Source organism: Tympanuchus pallidicinctus, unplaced genomic scaffold, assembly GCF_026119805.1.
Source record: "Tympanuchus pallidicinctus isolate F22 unplaced genomic scaffold, pur_lepc_1.0 scaffold39, whole genome shotgun sequence".
Taxonomy (NCBI): domain Eukaryota; kingdom Metazoa; phylum Chordata; class Aves; order Galliformes; family Phasianidae; genus Tympanuchus; species Tympanuchus pallidicinctus.
The window spans coordinates 198,066-217,114 of NW_026294757.1; the positions used below are offsets into that span (position 1 = coordinate 198,066).

The 19,049-nt window shown below is 57.2% G+C and overlaps 2 protein-coding genes across 5 annotated transcripts in view; one reads left to right on the plus strand and one right to left on the minus strand.

Moving 5' to 3' along the window:
• EZH1 (enhancer of zeste 1 polycomb repressive complex 2 subunit) overlaps positions 1–10,279 on the plus strand; it is a 32,965-nt gene extending 22,686 nt beyond the window's left edge. For all 4 annotated transcript variants that reach the window (XM_052700197.1, XM_052700196.1, XM_052700195.1 and 1 more), the window contains 14 exons: positions 789–891; positions 1,140–1,303; positions 2,110–2,201; positions 2,714–2,894; positions 3,451–3,647; positions 4,063–4,154; positions 4,763–4,803; positions 5,299–5,424; positions 6,084–6,262; positions 6,861–6,956; positions 7,310–7,391; positions 7,539–7,619; positions 8,001–8,085; positions 8,203–10,279. In XM_052700197.1, coding sequence (XP_052556157.1) covers positions 789–891; positions 1,140–1,303; positions 2,110–2,201; positions 2,714–2,894; positions 3,451–3,647; positions 4,063–4,154; positions 4,763–4,803; positions 5,299–5,424; positions 6,084–6,262; positions 6,861–6,956; positions 7,310–7,391; positions 7,539–7,619; positions 8,001–8,085; positions 8,203–8,263 — 1,580 coding nt within the window. In that variant the 3' untranslated portion in view covers positions 8,264–10,279. The remainder of the gene's footprint in view (positions 1–788; positions 892–1,139; positions 1,304–2,109; positions 2,202–2,713; positions 2,895–3,450; positions 3,648–4,062; positions 4,155–4,762; positions 4,804–5,298; positions 5,425–6,083; positions 6,263–6,860; positions 6,957–7,309; positions 7,392–7,538; positions 7,620–8,000; positions 8,086–8,202) is intronic.
• A 223-nt stretch (positions 10,280–10,502) lies between these two features.
• CNTNAP1 (contactin associated protein 1) lies at positions 10,503–18,839 on the minus strand. Its single transcript, XM_052700193.1, has 24 exons — positions 18,692–18,839; positions 17,365–17,466; positions 16,971–17,164; positions 16,737–16,884; positions 16,286–16,489; positions 16,027–16,211; positions 15,801–15,944; positions 15,200–15,461; positions 14,973–15,122; positions 14,732–14,903; positions 14,563–14,669; positions 14,363–14,482; positions 14,038–14,241; positions 13,801–13,957; positions 13,569–13,696; positions 13,322–13,489; positions 13,037–13,255; positions 12,724–12,963; positions 12,405–12,641; positions 12,204–12,331; positions 12,034–12,127; positions 11,717–11,950; positions 11,568–11,615; positions 10,503–11,477 (listed from the first exon to the last, which is right to left on the minus strand). Exons 1-24 carry the CDS (start codon positions 18,768–18,770, stop codon positions 11,287–11,289), a joined length of 3,915 nt encoding a protein of 1,304 aa, XP_052556153.1. The 5' UTR covers positions 18,771–18,839; the 3' UTR covers positions 10,503–11,286.
• Between the last annotated feature and the right edge of the window lie 210 nt (positions 18,840–19,049).

Genomic DNA, 19,049 nt, shown 5'->3' on the forward strand with positions numbered 1-19,049 from the left:
GTGCTCTCCTGCTCTCACTCTTTTGTTTGTTGTGTCTCTAAGAGTAGTCACCTGCTTGGCATGTCCTGATGGAGCAGTTGAAAGAAGGGAAATCAGTTGTTCTCACTGTCCCCTGTGGACAGGATAAGCAGTCATCAGATTAAAGTGTGGCAAGGAGGAATTTAGAGAAGTGATCTGGAAAACCACGTAATGTAAGATTGGCAAAGCAGTCAGGGATATTGCCTTAGGAAGCTGTGAAGTCTGGTTACCAGTCAGGCAAGCATCTGTCAGTAAGTTTGTCCGTAGATCTGTTTTGCTGTAGGACAGGGAGCTGGACCTTTCCAAGTCCCTTCCAGCCTCGTCTTCCATGTATTACTGTTCCTCTTCCCTCTCCTTCACCACCTGAAATTCTTGTTTAATAGAGAAATCTCTGTTCTGTGGAATTTTTGCATGTCCTGCATGATCTTAGGAGTGCTGACTGGTAGTTTTATCTTTGGTTTATAGTGATAGGAGTAGAACAAATACTACGACTTTTTGCATGTGTAGAAAAGTAATGTATGTAAATCCTGTCCAGGTGAAAATAAGTGGTGATACTCCTTAAGAAATCAATACATTATGCTGCTTTGAAAGCAGTGGAGTACCATCTGGAAGTGCTTTAGCCTAGCTGCAAGACAAATTTTGTTGTGTGTGTGATCACATTTCTGTCTCTTAAAATGCAATCCAGAGCACCTGGAATCAGTCTTTCTGGAAAAAGGAAAGTTACATTCATGTCCAGCTTAACTGAGGAGTTGTCTCTTTTTTTTCCTTAGGTAACAAGAAGTGTTCCAAGAAACGGTTTCCAAATGACATGATATTCACTGCCATTTCTTCTATGTTTCCTGAATATGGCTTCCCAGATGACATGAAAGAGAGGTAGAAGATCTCTCCTTAAGTTGCTTGTTGCTTTTGATAGGGGGCAGTTAAAATTTGTGTTTCAAAAAACAGCACTATGCTCTGGCTGGGAAGTAGAGCCCACTTGGCTTTAGGACTGTGAGAAGGACGACTTTTGGGTATTACAGCTTAAAGATCCCTGGACCGGAGTCATGAGATCTGTAGTGAAGGCCCGTTCAGCGTCCCGAATCAGGTGAGCATGCTCACCAGTGGATGTGTTTGTTGAGCAGGTACCGAGAGCTCACGGAGGTGTCGGATCCGAACGCGCTGCCCCCGCAGTGCACTCCCAACATCGACGGGCCGTGCGCGAAGTCGGTGCAGCGGGAGCAGTCCCTGCACTCCTTCCACACGCTCTTCTGCCGGCGCTGCTTCAAATATGACTGCTTCCTGCATCGTAAGTGCGGGCCTGCCGGGCGCATCCCTTTTCTCTGCATTATCGTCTCTACTCTGTGCTCCTGTAGGCCTTGCTCTGGCATCTGTGCTGCTGCTCTGAGAGGCTGGTGGCTTCCTGGAGTTTGCAGTGGAGCCTTTACGAGCTGAGAGATGCCCAGAAGCCTTTTGTAAAGATAGCTCCGCTAAATTCCTCAAATGGATGGCAAAGCAACCTGTGTCATAGTCCCCTCTTTCTCACCGTTGTGCAGTTTGTGCCAGAAACGCTGCTGTGATTAGACTTTACTCTCAGTTTGCAGGAGCTCGTCAGGGAAAGGCATGATTGTTACACTTGTGAAGTTGGGACATGCTGTGTGCTATGTTGCTTCAGTGGAGCTTACAGCGTCATCTTAGTTATGTTTCTGCCGTTTGTTCTGCCAAAGTCTTTTGGATGCTGTTGAGCTGTTGGATCTGCTGTCTGAGGGCTCTCTTGGAAAGTCACAGGACACTCTCCACTATTTATTAAAAGATCTGTTATTAAGATCATGCGGTCTTTTTGTTTCAGTCTGAAAGCAGATTTATTTTTTTTTGTGACATTTTACTTCCCAAGTATTCCCTCTTTGCTGCTAAGTTCCCATTACTGATTGAAGCTTGACCAACATGTCCTCCACCTTGTTCTCTGTTTCTAAGATCTCCTCCTGTACTCTTGGTGGCTACATCCTGCTCCCACTTGCTTTCATTCTTGAGCTGTCCCTGTCCTTTGTTTTTGTGGTGGAAGATTTTTGTTAGAAGACTCCTGTTGCTAATAGTAAAAATAACTTATTTTTTCAGCTTTTCATGCTACTCCTAATGTGTACAAACGAAAGAACAGAGAGACCAAGATTGAGCCAGATCCGTGCGGAGCAGACTGTTTCCTCTGGCTGGTATGTTTCTGCACTGTGACTTCTGAAACCACCCCAAGAAGTGGGCCTGGCCAGCTGTGCTCCGTAGAATGGCTGAGGGTCTTCTTCACTCTTGTGGAGATTTCTCAGAATCAGTTGTAACTGTCACTGAATCTGGAGAAGCATGAATCCAGATATGAACCTTACTGGAGGCATATTCATATAATGTTCAGATCAGCTAGCTGAGGTATCATTGTCCAAAAGGAGCTGCAGGGTGAGGCAGAGCAGGCCAGGAGGATGTCATTGCCAGGGCACGAGGCAGCAAAGCAGGCTGGAGGGACAGGGTGAGGGAGCCCGCTCATGCGGGCAGAGATGCTGAAGGAAATTAAGCGGAAATCTGCTGTGCGGCCAGCTATGAGAGCCTTGAAGGCCACGAAGGTAGCCACAGATGACAAATCTGCCTTCTCATGGTGGCAGCAGGACAGGGCTCCTCCCAAGGCCTTTCTGTGTGTCCTGACTGCATGCCACCTATCTGTGTTCTGCTCTGCTTGCAGGAAGGAGCGAAGGAGTTTGCTGCGCTGCACAATCCCAGGTCCAAGTGCTCAGGCAGGCGCCGCCGGAGGCACCATGTGGTCAGTGCCTCCTGTTCAAATGCCCCAGCTTCTGCGGTTGCTGAGACAAGGGAGGGAGACAGCGACAGAGACACAGGCAATGAGTGGGCTTCTAGTTCCTCGGGTATGGCATCATCCTTAGAGACACGCTTCTCCCACCTAGGGCTCTGACCGGTGACCATAAGCAGGCACTGCTGCACATGGGGGTCTCTGTCCATGCTCAGTGGCTGTGGAGTTGTGAGTTAGTGACAGAATGTATTCAGCTGGCCTTAAACAAATGCAAGGGAAATACAGTACCTCTCTGCACTGTGTTTGGGTTATTATCTTTGTTGTCAGGCATAGCAAATTCTTTGCTGGGGCCTTGTTGACCCAGAGCACCTTGCTTGGCTTTCCATGAGCAGAGTGCGGGCAGCAGGCGTGCTGCTGGATGGTGCCTCTTCATGCACTTGGCCATACTGTGGTGCTGAGAACCCACCTGTGAGTTATTGAGGCCAAGGTCTTGTGTGCAGTCTTGCAAGGTGGTGGCTGTTTCCCCAGTGCTGGGACAGGCGCTGGGCTTCTCATGCCTCATGGGGAAGGGCAGGCTCAGGCCTCTCAGAGCACCGCTGCCCTCAGAAGCATGGATGGCAGAGTTGCATTCTTGCTCATCCTCGATCCCTAACATCAGCCTTTCTCTCCAGAGGCAAACTCCCGCTGTCAGACCCCTACCAAGCAGAAGCTGAGCCCAACCTCATCCCAGCTCTTTGCAGTAGAGGCACAGCAGGAGCCAGTTGAGTGGACAGGAGCTGAGGAGTCCCTGTTCCGTGTCTTCCATGGGACCTACTTCAACAACTTCTGCTCCATCGCCAGACTGCTGGGAACAAAGACGTGCAAACAGGTAGGGCCTGACATTCTAGTCTGGGCTATGCACCCAGGGGAAGTTGTCATGGCAGCACCTAACACAGGGGAAGGAAGGAAGCCTTTGCTGCTGCTCACTTGATTCTTTTTTCTTCTCAGCCTCAAACTGTTTGGGGGAATGTGTTGCATTGACACTTTGGAAGTTCACTGTTGCTATTTTACAGTACTGCTGCTGTCCAATGCTGCTAGGTTTCTTCAGACTGTTTTATCCCGGGCCTGGGTAATACTGGCAAGTGGATGATCTTGTTTCCCAGTCGAGAAAAGCAAAGATATCCATGACTTAATGAAACTGGGGGCAGAGCTTCACTTATGCTTAAGTAAAGGCAGCTTAAGTGCACTGAACTTTATGCTTTTACTTCTGTTCTTTTTCTTGGTTGTTTTTTGTTTTTTGGTAGGTCTTTCAGTTTGCAGTGAAAGAGTCACTTATAACAAAACTGCCAACGAATGAATTGATGAATCCATCCCAGAAGAAAAAAAGGAAGCACAGGCGAGTGTTGGACAGCCTTGTTTTGTTCTTAAAACGCAACCAGATCCACTGCTTTTTGTGCCAAAGCATTCCTGGTAATCCGCATCTGGCTCCCATCTGCACGCACTTCTCTCCGTCACACAGGGCTGATTGTGCTGCTGGCTGAGAGCTGGCCCCTGCCCTGTCTCTGCTGTTGCTGTCCTGGTTGGGCAGCTTTGTGGTTCTATAGTCACAGGCTCAGCCCCGGAGCAGAGGGCAGAACAGCGGCTGTCTTGCAGCAAGTGCTGCACTGCTGAAAGAGGTCTAGAACGCTGTCCTAACAGCAGCCTCTGCCTGAGCTCCCTCCCTGGCTTATAACCTACATTCTGGGTGCTGATCCAGCATGTACAGTATTATTCTGGCTCTCACGTTTGCCTTAAATAACTTCAGCTGTAGCTGAGTCGTTCTCATCTTTCACCTCTTTGTGTCTGGCTGATGGTTATTAATGCATGAAGCTGCCAGACAGCCTTGCTGGACTTGCTCGTCCCCTGCTGCTGTGCTAGCTGGCAGTGCTGAGCACAGTGCTGGCCAGTTGCTCCTGGCAGAGGTTTGTGACTCCCCCACCCCTGACATCTCTGCTTCTCTTCTAGGCTGTGGGCTGCCCACTGCAGGAAGATTCAGCTGAAGAAAGGTAGTGTTTGCTGTGGCTATGCTTAGACATTTTTTGTGTGGTGGGGGATGGTTCTCCAGCCCTGGCTTGCACAGCAGGATGCTGTGTCGTGCTCTCCATCCCAGCAGTTGCAATGATGTGGGGGTGAGCTGCCCCCGCTGCAGAGCCTTCTTAGGCGCTGCCATGGCTCTGCCACATGCGCTGCTGCCTTGCAGACATTCTCTGCCAGGCTGTGCATGGACTGCATGCAGTGCAGTCCTTCTCTAGTCAGGAGGGATGAAGTTTGGCATGCAGTCTGTGTGAAGTGGACTGTGCAGGGGTGGATGTGCGTCATACGTTTGTAATTAGAGCTGTGTGTGGATGGATTTGGCTGAGCTGAGTACTGCTGCGCTCCCTGCCCTCTGCAGGCAAATCGGGAACCTGCATGTGCTCTGCTTCAGAGCCCTGGGAATGCTTTCTCTCAAGTGTTTCTGCAAAGTACAGCTTCTAATCCTGGCATTTCTCCTATTGTTCTAGATAATTCACCTACCCAGGTGTACAACTACCAGCCCTGTGACCATCCTGAACATCCCTGTGACAGCTCCTGCCCTTGCATTATGACCCAAAATTTCTGTGAGAAGTTCTGCCAGTGCAACCCTGACTGTAAGGAAAACCCTAGGACTGTCACGTATGAAAGCAGCTGCTCTCCTGACACAGACCAGAGGAAGGGTGCAGATCTGGGGCTGAATGAAGGCCTGTTTTATTTCTGCCTTCACTTTGTGATCCATCTGCAGCAGCTCAATTACCAGTATGATAAAAGTCCAAGGGAAAACTATGGTCCATGGTGCCCTGTAACTCCCAGCAGCTGGTGATAAATGCCTTGCCTGCATGTCTGTGTCCAGCATCAGTAAGCCCTGGGTGATGCTGCTGATGTCACAAAAGAAGGATGTATGGTCAGCTGAGTCACTGCTCTGCCACACTTGTTTTTCCCTTTCTGTGCTTTCATTCTCTGCTCTGTGATGGAGATAACGGCACTTGCCTACATAACTGGGCCTTCTGAAGGGTTACAGCTTGGGGCTGAAAGGGTTAGAGGGCAATGGGGAGACAACTCAGACTCCAGGCTTCTCTGTACAGCCCTGTTCGTGTTATTAGAGCCGTTTGTTTCAAACTGCATGCAATTAGTCCTAAGATGCAGATCAGCACCTCTTGCTATGAAGCTGGGAAGGACTTTGTGCGCAGGTTTGTGCTCTGCTAGGTGTGAATAGCAGAGCATATTCTGTGAAAAGTCTTGTCAGGCAAAAATACGGGTTGTGTTTCTACAGGTCAGAATCGCTTCCCAGGCTGCCGCTGTAAGACCCAGTGCAACACCAAGCAGTGCCCGTGCTACTTGGCCGTGCGGGAGTGCGATCCTGACCTCTGTCTGACCTGCGGGGCGTCGGAGCACTGGGACTGCAAGGTTGTGTCCTGCAAGAACTGCAGCATCCAGCGCGGTCTCAAAAAGGTATTGATAGGAGCATGGCTCCGGCAAAGGGCTGCCCGAGGGTAGAGTTGGTTAGCAGATCTCCTACTACATAGGAGGGGCTGTGAGCCACTCAGAGCTGTCTGAGTGAGAAAAATCAAAGAGAGAAGCAGCTGTGCCCCGGGCTTTCATAGCATTTAGAACATGGATTACTGATGTGAAAATCAGGAGTTGGGAGATGAATGAGAATGCATGAAAACGAGGGAGTATAAAAAGTAACTCCATAGAAAAGTTGAATTTTGCTGGTCAGAACAAGAGACTGAAAATAAAAGAGGCAGAAATTCAGTGAGTGTTAAGTACTGCGCAGCTGCAGCTTATTGATGCTGTGACATGTAACTGAAGGGAGCTGTGTCACATTACACTGGGGCAGTGGACAGATACTGATTTCTCGTTTGCTTCTCTGCATTATTTGCCCCTGTGGTATTGGAACCTTGAGGACTGCAGCCTGCACAGCATGGCTGCTCCTGGGCACTGCCCTAAACCATACACGTACACCTGGGGTGTGATATCTGCACTGCTTGCATGCTGAGAGTTAGTGGGTCTGCCATCTGAAACTGTTTTCTTTTTTCCTTGGCTCAAGCATTTGTTGCTGGCACCGTCAGATGTTGCTGGCTGGGGGACTTTCATCAAAGAATCTGTGCAGAAGAATGAGTTCATCTCTGAATACTGTGGTGAGGTCAGTGTTTGTGCCCTTTCTGGGGCTGCTGTGCTGTGTGCTCGGGAGGACGCGCTCTGTGCAAGTGCTCCGTTCACCAGCGGATCCAGCAGGGACTTGTCTGCCTTCCCCAGTTCAGTCATGGCCACGGGCTCACTCTGACCCAGTTGAATCTTGTACCATTTTGGGACCCGTCTTAGTATCTCTAGGCTCTCCACAAGGTGGGGTGTGCTGGTCCCTTAAAGTCCAGCTATTGCTTCTGCTTCTCCTGAGCCCTGTTGAGCTCCACCCCTTGGTGGAGGGGCAGGAGGCGTTTTCAGTCCTTTCTGTGCCTGCAGGCATTGAGACTCTCTCAAGGCATTCTCTTTCTCCAGCTTATTTCACAGGATGAGGCTGACCGGCGAGGAAAGGTCTATGACAAGTACATGTCAAGTTTCCTCTTCAACCTCAACAATGGTAACTTGTGGGGGGCTTCATGGGGTGGTAAAAGCTTGGGCTTCCTGGCAGGGGCTGTTGGAGGTTGGTCTGAGTTCCTGTGTCACGTGAGCAGCAATCTCGTGTTTACAGGACACTGCAGAGTTTTCTTCTTTCTTGTTTCAATAGATTTTGTTGTTGATGCCACTCGCAAAGGAAATAAAATCCGCTTTGCCAACCACTCCGTGAACCCCAATTGCTATGCCAAAGGTGAGCTATCCTCACACGGGCCATTCAAGGTGGAGGAAAAATCTCTGATCCTACTCAGCTCTGGGAACACAGGAAGTTCACTGGGTCCCAAGTCACACTGAGTCCATCGCAGCTGCAGAACATCAAGGACACAGGCAAACTCTCCTCGTGACTGCAAATCACATTCCTACAGCTGGGGGCTCTGCTCAGCTCTGCTGCAGCTCTGACCTTGCAGGGAGATCGCTGCTAGAGAGCAGGCTAGGATGTTATCTGTCCTGCTGAGCAGCAGTTCTGGAGCCTTGGCTCTGCAGCTGGCCACGGTTGGACTGGGCTGGAGGTGCTCTGTGACCTTTGGACCTGGGCTACAGTTGCACATCTCTGGTTCTGTCTCTCTTGTTGCAGTTGTGATGGTGAATGGAGACCACCGGATAGGAATCTTTGCCAAGAGGGCCATCCAGGCGGGAGAGGAGCTCTTCTTCGATTACCGGTAACACAGGGAGCTGCTGTCTGGGGGCTGTGGGGCAGGGCTGACCTCACTTTTTGTGTGCACATTTGCAAGGAGCACAGAGGTTGTTCCAGCAGCTGTGGCTTTCCTGTTTTATAGGTACAGCCAGGCAGATGCCCTGAAGTATGTTGGCATAGAGAGGGAGACCGATATCATCTGAGCTGTGTGCCAGGCGGTCCCCACACATTTTGCTGCTGCACCTTGTAAGCAATGCCATGTTTGCTTCACGCTGACATGACTGCTGCCCGTGCTCCCTTTGTTGTGTGTGTCACAAGTGCTACTTTCCACCCAAACACCTGGAGAGAGACTCAGGGCAGGAGCATGAGTGGCTGCCACCAGGACAGCGGCTCTGCCCAGCCCTGGGATGGGGCAGGTTCCAGCACCTTGCGCGGCTGGTAATCTCCTGGGCTGGAGGGACCAAGCAGCTGGGACAGTTGCCAATTCTCAGTCTCTTTCCATTTTCTGTCAACTGTTAGAAGAACAAGAGTGAGTGAAGTACACTTGAGACCTGGAGGGTATGGCTGAAGGGTGACAGGACTGGCATTCTCCTCCAGCCTCTGTCCCACAACCTCTGGTCTCTGGTGCTACCTTTTGCTGCCTGTTCTAGCATTGGCTAGGACAGTGACAGTGTTGGAAGCCATAGAGATGTGTCCACACTCCTGCACGTCCCTGGGTTCCTCAGCTACTGTCACTGGGGTTCTGTTTTCCCTCTGCCTCAGCAGGCTGGAGGGCAGAGACCACCAGCATGTGGCTCCTTGGGACAGGAAGAGCAGCACTATGCAAAAGTCTCTTTGGGCAGGGAAGCCACTGAGCTGGTTAGAGATGATGTTACCGGAGTGCTGCTGCAAGCACAAGAGGAGCCGAGAGGAAGCACGCACCCGGGAGCATGAGGAAGCCCTGCTCTCGTGGCAGGCTGTGGATTGGCTGTGTGGTTCTTGCCTATCTGCAACTGCTCTGCTGCCTGGGTCTTTTGGGGCTGGGGCAGTTCTGAGGCTGTGTGGGGAACCCCCTCTTGCTTGGCTGTGGCTGCATCCAGCTTGGGAGCCAAGCTTTTGCTTGGAACGTCACTGCTCCAGGCAGGTGCATCCTGGCCACACAGTATGAAAGCTGGTTGTTTCTCCAGCCTCTGTGGGAATGGTCCCTATCAGAGGGACCATGGGCTCTTTGAGACATTGCAGACCCTTCAGGAGCCAGCAGAGTGGGTCCTCTCAGGTTGAGAACCTTTCTTATTGCACAGAATTGCTTGAATGTTGCAGTGGTGAGGTTTGAGCAGAGCACAGCACTCATACCTGCTGTGTGTGTTGACAAAGGGGAAGCTCTGTGGATGCTTCTGGCATTCTAGTGCTGGCCGTGGCTTTGGGGATAAAGGGGGAAATGTTCTTTGGCAAAGAGAGGTTTGGCATTAGCACCCCATGCAAGAGGAGAAAGAAAAAAGCACTTTAAATTAAGCCTTCTCAGCCAGGCAGCTGGGCCCCGTGCGCCGCCCAGGGTGCTCTCAGGCTGAGGGACCACAGACCTCCCGCACCACTGCTGCCCTTCAGGGCAGGGACGTCTCTTCAGGCCTGGGGCTGGGCAGCTTGGAAGAACAGAGGGCTGCGTGGCTGGAGGGGTGGCTGGCTGGCTCTTCCCTGGACGGGGGCTGGGCCTGAAGGATGGGGCTGTCCTGTAGGAGCCACGTGCCACCAGCTGGCCTGGTGCCAGGTGCTGGGCACTGCTGGACTCCTGTGCCAGCCTGGAGCAGTGCTGCAGGACGGTGTTTGCCCAGGACGGGGCCTGTTGCCCTGCTGCTCTGGGAAGTGTGAGGCTCCCACGCAGGGCATGGCCCCGTCCCCGTAGCACGTCTCCAAGTGCAGAGTGCCCTGGGTCTGTGCCAGGAGCTGAGCCCTCCCCAGCACAGGCGTGGTCCTGCCCTGCCTGCTCTCAGTCCTGTCTTGAGGGTTTGGGTCTGTGTGGAGCAGCACTTGTACCCCAGTCCCACTCCTTCGCCCTCTGCCCCTCTCCTGCCTCCGTCCCACAGCTCGTCCCAGCCCCACTGTCCGCTCAGTGTCCTCTGCCACCTTGGCCGTATCTGCACTATGCCAGGCTTGTGTCTGTGGTTTGTTGACGGTGAATTATAATGCACTTTAAAACTTACGTGGCTTCTAGCCTTTGTCATAATAAAGCGATAACCAACATCCCCCTGGGGCTCGCTGCTCTCTGTTACCCAAGGCACGCCTTGCCCATTGACCTCTTCTGGGGCAGCAGGAACCCTCCCCTCAGGCATGGACAGGTTTATTAGGGCCCCCAGTGCTGGGCTGGGGAGGAGGAGCGCGGCGTGATGGAGCCTGGGGCACTGAGCAGGGCAGGGGCAGTGGGGCAGCTGTGCCCCTGTGCCCAGGCTGCAAAAGAAGGCTGCAAAGTGGCAAACGTCGTCATTCTGCCTTTATTGGAGTATCTTCACATCTCATTCAACAAAACAGGTTTTTAAAAAATAAAGTGCCCAGTGGAGCTAGGCCTTTGGGTAGATAAAAGCATTTCTATAACATTGTCTGACCACAGTACAGCGTGTGAACAGAGTTCCCTGGGCTGGCGGTAATGCAGGACGAGCACTTCTTACAGAGAAGTAGCAAACTACAGACCACTGACCACGACACTTGGAATATAACGCCTGACGTGAAGTTCCTTTTTGTTTTTTATACAAACTGATAGAATAAAAAAATCAGTGTAGTAGAATATTCAGCAACAAAAATGGTAGAAAGGATCCGTACCTGATTGTATGAAAGCAGCATTTCAGCAGAGTGCAGTGGCGTCATGCACGGCACGGGCAGGTATTGCTGGGCACCCCGGCTGCGCCGCGGCGATATTGCGTGGTTCCTTCGTGGCTCTTGCTAAGCGAGTAAAGCAGCAGGGAATTCAGCACGAGGGGGCTGGGGGCAGCTGGCCGCTCCCCCCGCGGGCGTGGGACTGCCAGGCACAGGGTCCCCGGGAAGGGCAGCGGGGGGCAGCTGCCTGCCTGTGGCAGAGGAGCCACAGTGGGGCTGAGGATGCCGGCGGCCGCGCTCCAGGCACAGGTGGGAGCGGGCGGCTCGCCGGTGCTGGCAGTTCAGGTGTGCTCGGCCCTTTGGTCCCACGATGCTTGCTCATCTCCAGGCAGCCCCAGTGGCCGCGGGGCGCTGTGAGCCCGTTCCGCCCCCCGGTCTCCCACTAGTCCCCTTTTGGCTCCTCCAGGATCTGGGGCAGGTTCTGATCTTTGCGCACTGACAGCGGTTTGACGGCGCTGCTGTAGTCCTGGATGGCCTTGGGCTCATTGGTGTGGTAGGAGCCCTTGTAGCGGTGGTAGTAGAAATAGAGCAGCACCAGCAAGCCCCCGAGCAGCAGGAGCAGGAATGTCACGACTGCAGGGAAGAGAACAGTGAGGGATTTGGGAAGAGGATGGAGAACAATGCATGGCACAGCTCAGGGGGCCAGCTGGGCATCTCACTTACATCCGATGATGATCCCAACCCAGCCATCATCATGCACGTGGGGGAACTCTGCAAGGATAAAGTGGGACTTGTGATGAGGCTGTGGGGTTTGTGCTGGAGCATCACTTCTGCCTCAGTGAGCAGCATCCCATGCTTTAGGGGGACCCTACCTGTGCCCATGTACCACGGGTCCATCTCGGGCGGGATGAGGATGGTGGTGAGGGGCAGCATGGAGGCACAGCTGGACTCCACCACCTCCCCCTGTACACTGTAGGGCCGCACAATGCTGGTGGGGCGGAAGATGGCTTTGAGGGGGACAATGCTGTTAAACTTCACCCCTGAGAGGCAGCCTGAGAATCCGGGTGTGTTGTAGCGCTGGATTTCGGGGTCAATCACGCCGGTCTCTGTGGGGGCACAGAAGGAAATAGCTTATCCCTACTGAAGGCCGTGCTGGGCAGAGGGGTGCTGGCGGCGGGACCCAGCTCACCCATCACACGCCCCAGGTACAGGTTCTTAGGTGAGTCCAACTTGCGATCCACAAACAGGGAGAACTGCTGCTCCATGACTGGCAGATAATCCACCTAAGGGGCAAACACACAGCATCAGCCCCCTATCCTTCTGCACCTCCCACCGCCTTGAGTTGCCCCAATCCCATACCTGCGTGTACAGCGTGCGGTGCCAGCGGGTGATATTGACATGGTGAGGTCTCCCATCTGTCACTGGCTTGGTGGTGAGGGCAAAGACGTAGGGGCTGGTGCCCAGCTGGTAGCGCAGCTGCAGGCTCCCTGCAAAGAGAGCGAGTGAAGGCTGTAGGGCTGGTCCTCAGCACAGGGGTGGAGGAGCCCCCTGTGCCCTCACCATCATCCTTGATGAGAACGGCCATGTAGTCCTTCACAAAGGAGCTGACGTAGAGCAGCACAGCAGGGGCCGAGGTGGTGCTGAAGCTGAAGCTGACCTCCTCATTAGTGAGGTTGTAGCCAGGCAGGGGCTGCCAGGGGCTGCTGACTATGCTGGCAAACTCGCGGGCAGCATACAGCGACATGGGCAGGATGTTGTACCGCACCCAGGCACCCTCCTCGAAGTACCCACCGATGTCTGCAGGGCACCCACAGGGTGATGGGAGCTCCTCTCCCGTGGAGGCTTCCCCCTGCTGTGCCCACAGCACCAAACTGCTCACCATAGTTGCAGAAGGGCCCATCAAAGGCAGAGATGCTGCAGTTGCAGCTGTAGTGGCTGTAGCGCTCGACGCAGAGCCCGCTGTTCTGGCAGGGCACCGGTGGGTCCTGGCAGTGGCCGGTGCAGTTCACCTGCACACCCTCCGTCTCGTTGGCCTTGCCCTCCAGGTTGAGCGTCACGCCGTTCATCCGCAGCGCCCGCAGGCACCCCAGGAATGGACGCATCTTGTGCTCCGCTGAGCCTGCGGTGGGACCAGGACTGAGCAGCTGCGTGCTGCGGGGACACAGGGTCACAGGGCACAGCAGGGCTCTCACCGACATAGAGGGGTCTGTCGAACTCCAGGTGGACGAAGCTCTGTGGTGGGGCCGGCCGCACCACCCAGGGCAGTCTGTCCACCCGCAGCCGGGCCAGCTTCACGTTGAGCTCTGCCTTCACCTGGTGCCACTCGTCGTCATTCCAGGGCACCGCTGAGCGAACCGTCAGGTTCTCGTGCCCATTTCCAATGTCGTAGGCAAACACCACATCCCTGGTGGCTGCGGGGACGCAGTGTCAGCAGCGTTGCACCCTGCTGCGCTCCGCGCCCCACACCCCACTCGTACTGTTAAGCTCCACACGGATGTAGTTTTGTGTGCCGGGGTTTTCCAGGAAGACGCCGGATGGGGCGGTAGTCTTGAAATAGAAGGAGATGTCAAGGCTGTGGTTGGCGCGGAAGGTGGGGAAGAGCAGGGCTGCACCTTTGTTGAAGGAGACGGTGTTCCAGGTGTTTCCTGCGAGGAGCAGGACAGGGTGAGCGGTGGGTGCGGACCCAAAGCGGGCTCAGACCCTAACACAGCTCTGGTCACTCACGGTCTCCGTAGCACCGCAGGGGGCCCAGCAGGAACTGTGCTTCGGATCCAGAGCGGTTGGTGTCTCCCACCACCACCTGTGTGACGGGCAGGTGGTCCACGAAGGTCAGCAGACCTTTGTCTGTCCTCCTGCAAATGGATCATGCATCAGAGGTGCCATGCAGGGGTCCTGTTTCTGCCTGGACCCCCGACCCATGCCCTCCCTGTGCCCACAGCCTCTGCCTGGCACTCACCACAGTGCGTGGTTGGCATCACAGTTGCAGAAGTACTCGGGATCAGCACAGTTCTTGTCCAGCCCGCAGGCGCAGCGCTGGATGCCCGGCCGCGAGCCGCCCCAGTAGTAGTGCCGCTCGTTGTTTCGGCCCATCCAGAAGCTGTAGGGCAGCCCGGCTGGAGGTACAGGGGTGGGTTGAGGACACGGCCCTGTGGCGCAGCCCCACAGCACGGCCCTGCCCCCTCCTGGTGCTTACAGGGGGTGTTGAGCAGGCGAGAGCTGTAGCAGTGGAACTCAATCCGCTGTTCGCAGTACTCAGAGGCATTGGCCAGTGCTGAGACCTCAGCCCAGGAGGCATTCCAGTACTCCACTTCGCCCAGGTAGGGCTGGTCCACGCTGGAGCCCGTCACTCGTGTGGCATAGTGCCGATTGTGCCGGATGATGGTCCATGCTTGATCCTCTGCAGAGTGGAGCTGTTAGGAGGTTCCCCCGTTCCCTCCATTGTGCTCCAGATCCAGGCACGTGGAGGGGTCTGGTCCCTGAAGGCAGCCCCACGCCTCCCCCCGCCCCACTGCGCCCACCTCGGATGTCACAGTACACTGTGAAGGGCTTCAGTGGTCCGCTGCCATCTGGGTCAATAGTGTAGTTCCCCGAGGTCTTCCCGCTGACCCGGTATGCATCACAGGATTCTTTGTAAAGGGCTGGGAGAGGGGAATGAAGGGGATGACGACGGCACCGTGGTAGTGGGGAGAGCCACAGTGCCGCCCTGCCCCACGCTCACATTTGTGGCAGGTCTCTCCCTTGTAGCCCGTCAGGTCACAGATGCACATGAAGTCATCCCAGGACTGCACACAGCGGCTGTCATGCTCACACAGGTTGGGGGTGCACCTGGGGGCACAGGGGTGAGTCCCGGCCCTGCCTGCACCTCCCCCCTGCTGCCCGAGCCATACCTGTCCGTTATGCCACAGACATTAAAGAAGACGTCGGCATACTTCCCCAGGCGGTGCTGCACCAGCATCTCCAGGTCCACGGGCTGCATGTCCACACTCAGCATCTGCAGGCAGCCGTGGAACGCCGTCTGGTTGGAGCGGCAGCCAGTGAGCGACGCGGGCTTGGGGCAGCCTGCAGGGTGCAGGGTGTTAGCATGGCCTGGCACTGTATGTCCCCACGGTGCGCCCACCCCACACCCACCTCCAAAGAAGTACTGGCTGCCAGTGCGGAGCTGGAAGGGATGAGCCACACGAAACTCAGCGCCATCGTCATCATCAATGGTCACCACGGCTGAGCCCTCCCGTGCTACCAGCTGCACCGAGTGCCAGAAGCCATCATTCAGGCGATGTCCTGTGTGGAGAGAGCTGAGTGCTCGGGGGCACGGGCATTGAACTGGCCCCCAGCCCCTTAGGCAGCCCCCAGCCCACCTGCAGCAAATTCAAGCTTCTTCTTGCCAGGCTGGGCAATGGAGACATTGACCTGGCCCTCACTCAGCACCATCTCCAGTGAGCCCAGGCGGTCAGCAAAACTAGTGTAGAGCAGCAGCCCAGCTGTATCCCAGGAGCGGAAGCGAAAGCTGACAGCCAGACGGTTCCTGCGGGGGATGCCTGGCACCTGCACGTAGTTGTTGATGCCGGCAAAGGTGATGGGGGTGTTCACCTGGTCCTGGCAGTAGTGGCCCACGCTGCCCTGGGGGTGACCATAGGAGGCGGTGAGGTGTGAGATGCTCCCACAGCAGCAAGACTCCTCCCTCCTCCTCCCCCCACGGCCACAATGGCCACCGCTCGATTTTGTTGCCTGGTGCTGCTGAATGGATGCCCCAGGCCAGAGGTGACCTCGTGCAGTCGACGCGGGACTGCTTGGCTGAGTGCAGCAGCCGCCAGCATCACATCACCCCAGTGCAAGGGAAATACAGCCCTGGGAAAGGGGTCACCCACAGCAGGGATGAGGCTCTAGGGATGGGGTCACTCTGTGACAGCGATCCCCAGGGAAGGACCCCTGCCCCTGGTGGGGGCTGTGGAGTCAGACCTCAAAGCGGATGTTGGATCTCCGGTGCCGGGCCAGGTCAGCGATGTTGACCCCATTGAAGATTATGTTCTCCACACAGCCACGGAAGTTTTGCCGATAGGTGAGGTGCTGCTTGTCCTGGTCAATCACCCCTCCGAAGAAGATCTGGGAGGTAGAGAGGCGGGCTCAGCCTCACACTGACACAGCACAGAGCCGGCAGCCCGGCGATCCCTGCTTGCACACCCACCTCAGTTTCAAGGTCGAGGTGGTCAAAGGTGCCGTGGCAGCGGAAGCGCTTCACTTCTCCGTCCAGCGTCAGGTTGACGTGGTGGCCGTAGCGCTCGATGTGCAGCGAGTGCCAGTGCTGGTCATCCAGGAGGCTGCCCACCGCCACCGTCGTGTGGCCCTCGGTGGCGTGCAGGGGACTGCTGCCTGGGGAGGGCGCACAGTCACTCTGTATTCCTGCCTCAGCCCCACCTCAGTTCTTCCCGCTGGCCCCGGCTCACCTAAGCTGATGTGCAGGAGGAGCTGGGCTTGTTTGAGCTCCACTGTGATGTAGTCACCCTGCGAACCCTCCCCATGCATCAGCACACCGTCCTGTTCCACTGTCTTGAAGTTGAAGGAGATATCATCTTCCATGGTGCTGATCTTCTTGGCCCGGAAGCGGTAGGAGATTGCATCATCCCCATCGAAGTAGAGCACATGGGATCCTGAGAGTGAGGCAGAGCCGTGTCATTGCCCTGCAGCAGTGGGCACCCCGACGCTGGGGAGCAGATAGGTCTGACAGTCCTGACCATCGAGGCAGGTTTATATAATCTCTAATGAAAGCTGGAGAAGGGTTCTGGCATGTGCCAGAGCCAGACTGCGGCTCTGGCATTTGCACAAAAGCTGGCCCAGTGCCATGCAGCTATGGGGCTGAGCCCCTCCCCACACGGGAACCCCTGGGTCGGTACTCACGGTAGGGGCAGCCATAGAGGCCCAGGCGCAGCCCGATCTTCCCTCGTGGGTTCCAGGCCACTGGGATGATGCGGACGTAGCGGGCGAGGATGGGGTAGTGCAGGTCGTGCCTCACCACACCACTCTCATTCACATTCCCAAAGAAAGTCTGGTGGTAAAGGCACAGCTCAGCCTGGAGCAACAACTGCCTGCACCCCCCAGATTCCCACCCCCCAGGGGATGGGCAGTGCTTACCCAGTTGCTGCCCTGCTGGAAGAAGGGTTTCCAGCTGGTGGGATGGTCCCCATAGAGCACGATGTAGCGTGTCAGCCAGTCATATGTGTTGAAGGTCCCCTGAGTGGCCACTGCGTTGATCCTGTGCTTCTGCATCAGGTCGATTTGCAGCCAGGGCTGCTTGTCACGGGGGTCAGGGGACCACCCGCTAGTGCCTATGGGAGCGGGGGGGGGAAGGGGTCTCAGCAGGAACCTGCAGCCCCAACACTCCCAGCCCAGTACCCGCAGCGGAAGCTCCCTGCACATCAGGGGGATGCTGAGGGGGAAACGTTGCAGGGGAACGTCCCCACGGCCCCTACACCCCGTGAATTTTGTCCCCACGTGCTGTTCCCGTCCCCGTGGTGGGAGTGCTCACTGTGCAGCCGGGCGAAGCTTGCCGAGTAGAAGATGTTGTATCGGGAAGAGGCGCCGATGGACGAGGAGTAGAGGGATCCAACCAACTCATCGTAACACGGCCCTGCGGGGAACGGGGCGCTGGGTGCGGCGTCCCAATCCCCGCAGCACCGCACACAGACAGCCGCATGGGAGATGGACGCGTGGGGGGCAGTTCCCCACGCTGCGTGATGGGAGGCGGGGGTGACGGAGGAGCGGTGACGGAAGGTGGCGGATCCGCGGGCGATGGACTCAGACCCGCGCTGCCCGCAGCCGCCGAGCCCCGCACCGTGACCCAGCGCTTCTGCGTTGCCGAGCCGCGCTGAGAACCGGGGGCGGCGCTCCCGTCGGCCCCTCCCGCTGTCCCCGCTTTTGGGGACGGGTCTGCAGGCACCGCTCAGCGCCCCCGGCCGAGGGTCCGCGCCTTCCTCCGCGCTCCCACTGCGGCGAGAGCTGACGCACCGCAGCCTCTGCAGTGCCGTAGGAGCGGAGGAACCGCCGCCCGCCCCGCCTCGACCCCTCGGCCCGAGGCGGCTGCCGGGCCCGGAGCCCCCGGGTGGGGCCGGGTCAGAAAGCCGCAGATCTTCAGAGAAGGCGACGTCAGCAGAGGAGGATGTGGTGGGGTCGGCGTCCCCGAGCCCACCGCACAGCTGTGCCGGGCCAGGCCGACCCCTGGGCGCCGTCCCGAAGGAGCGTCGGCTGCAGCCTCTGTTCCGTGTGGGTTCAACGGCAGCCGCTCCGAACCCACCGCCCGCACAGCTCCACCCTCAGCCGTCACCCCCGCGCCTTCCTCTGCGCCTCCATCGCCCCGCGCCTCCCGCACCGCTCCCCCCGGCCCCGCCGAGCTGCAGGCGTTGGGCCTCACCCCCCCCCCGCCCTCCCTGCCGCAGCCGCGCGGCGCTGCCCGTGGTCCTGGCGGAGGCGCACGGAGCTGCGTCCTCCCGGCCCGCGACGCTCGGGATGCGGGGCGCTCGGAGGGCGGGATGTGAAGCGCGGGGAGCGATGCCCGGCGCATCCCAGTGCTCCCGGTGCGGGGTCACGGAAGACTGCAGGCAGGGCCCTGCACGGGCGCGGGGGCTGCGGCTGGGCGGCCCCGGGCGTGGCGCTGGGGGGGGGGGACGCCGGAACACCCGTAGCCGGGGGTGACCTTGGGAAAAGCGCGGAGCGGGGCGCCAGGGGATGCCCATGAGAACTGGGGAACGGGGCTGGAGGGGGAGGCTCGAGGGGAGGAGGAGGTCGGGGGGTGCCGGGCAACGCGGCTCCGTCCCGCAGTGCGGAGCGGCGGCTCCCGGGACCGCGGCCCCACTTACGTGCGAGGCAGCCGGGGCCGGGCCCGAGGAGAGCGGCGCAAGCGGCGAGCAGGAACCCGAAGAGGCGGCGAACGCCCATCGCTGGAGCGCCCCGAGCGCCCTCGGCGCCGCCGCTCCCGGTGCTGCAGCCGCGCGGCGAAGCGGGAACGGCGGCTCCGCCCACGGGGCGGTGGCGGTGGGGCGGCCCCGGGTCGGGCGGTGCTGGGGCAAAGCGCAGAGCTCCCCAGTACCCCGCCTGCCGCCCGACAGCCCTCGAGCGGCCTCGGGGTGCCCGTCCCGATCACCGCCGGCACCCACGGGGCAGCCCCGGCCCCGCGTGGCACCCAAAGCGCGCGGCCTGCAGGAGTGGAGCGGGGGC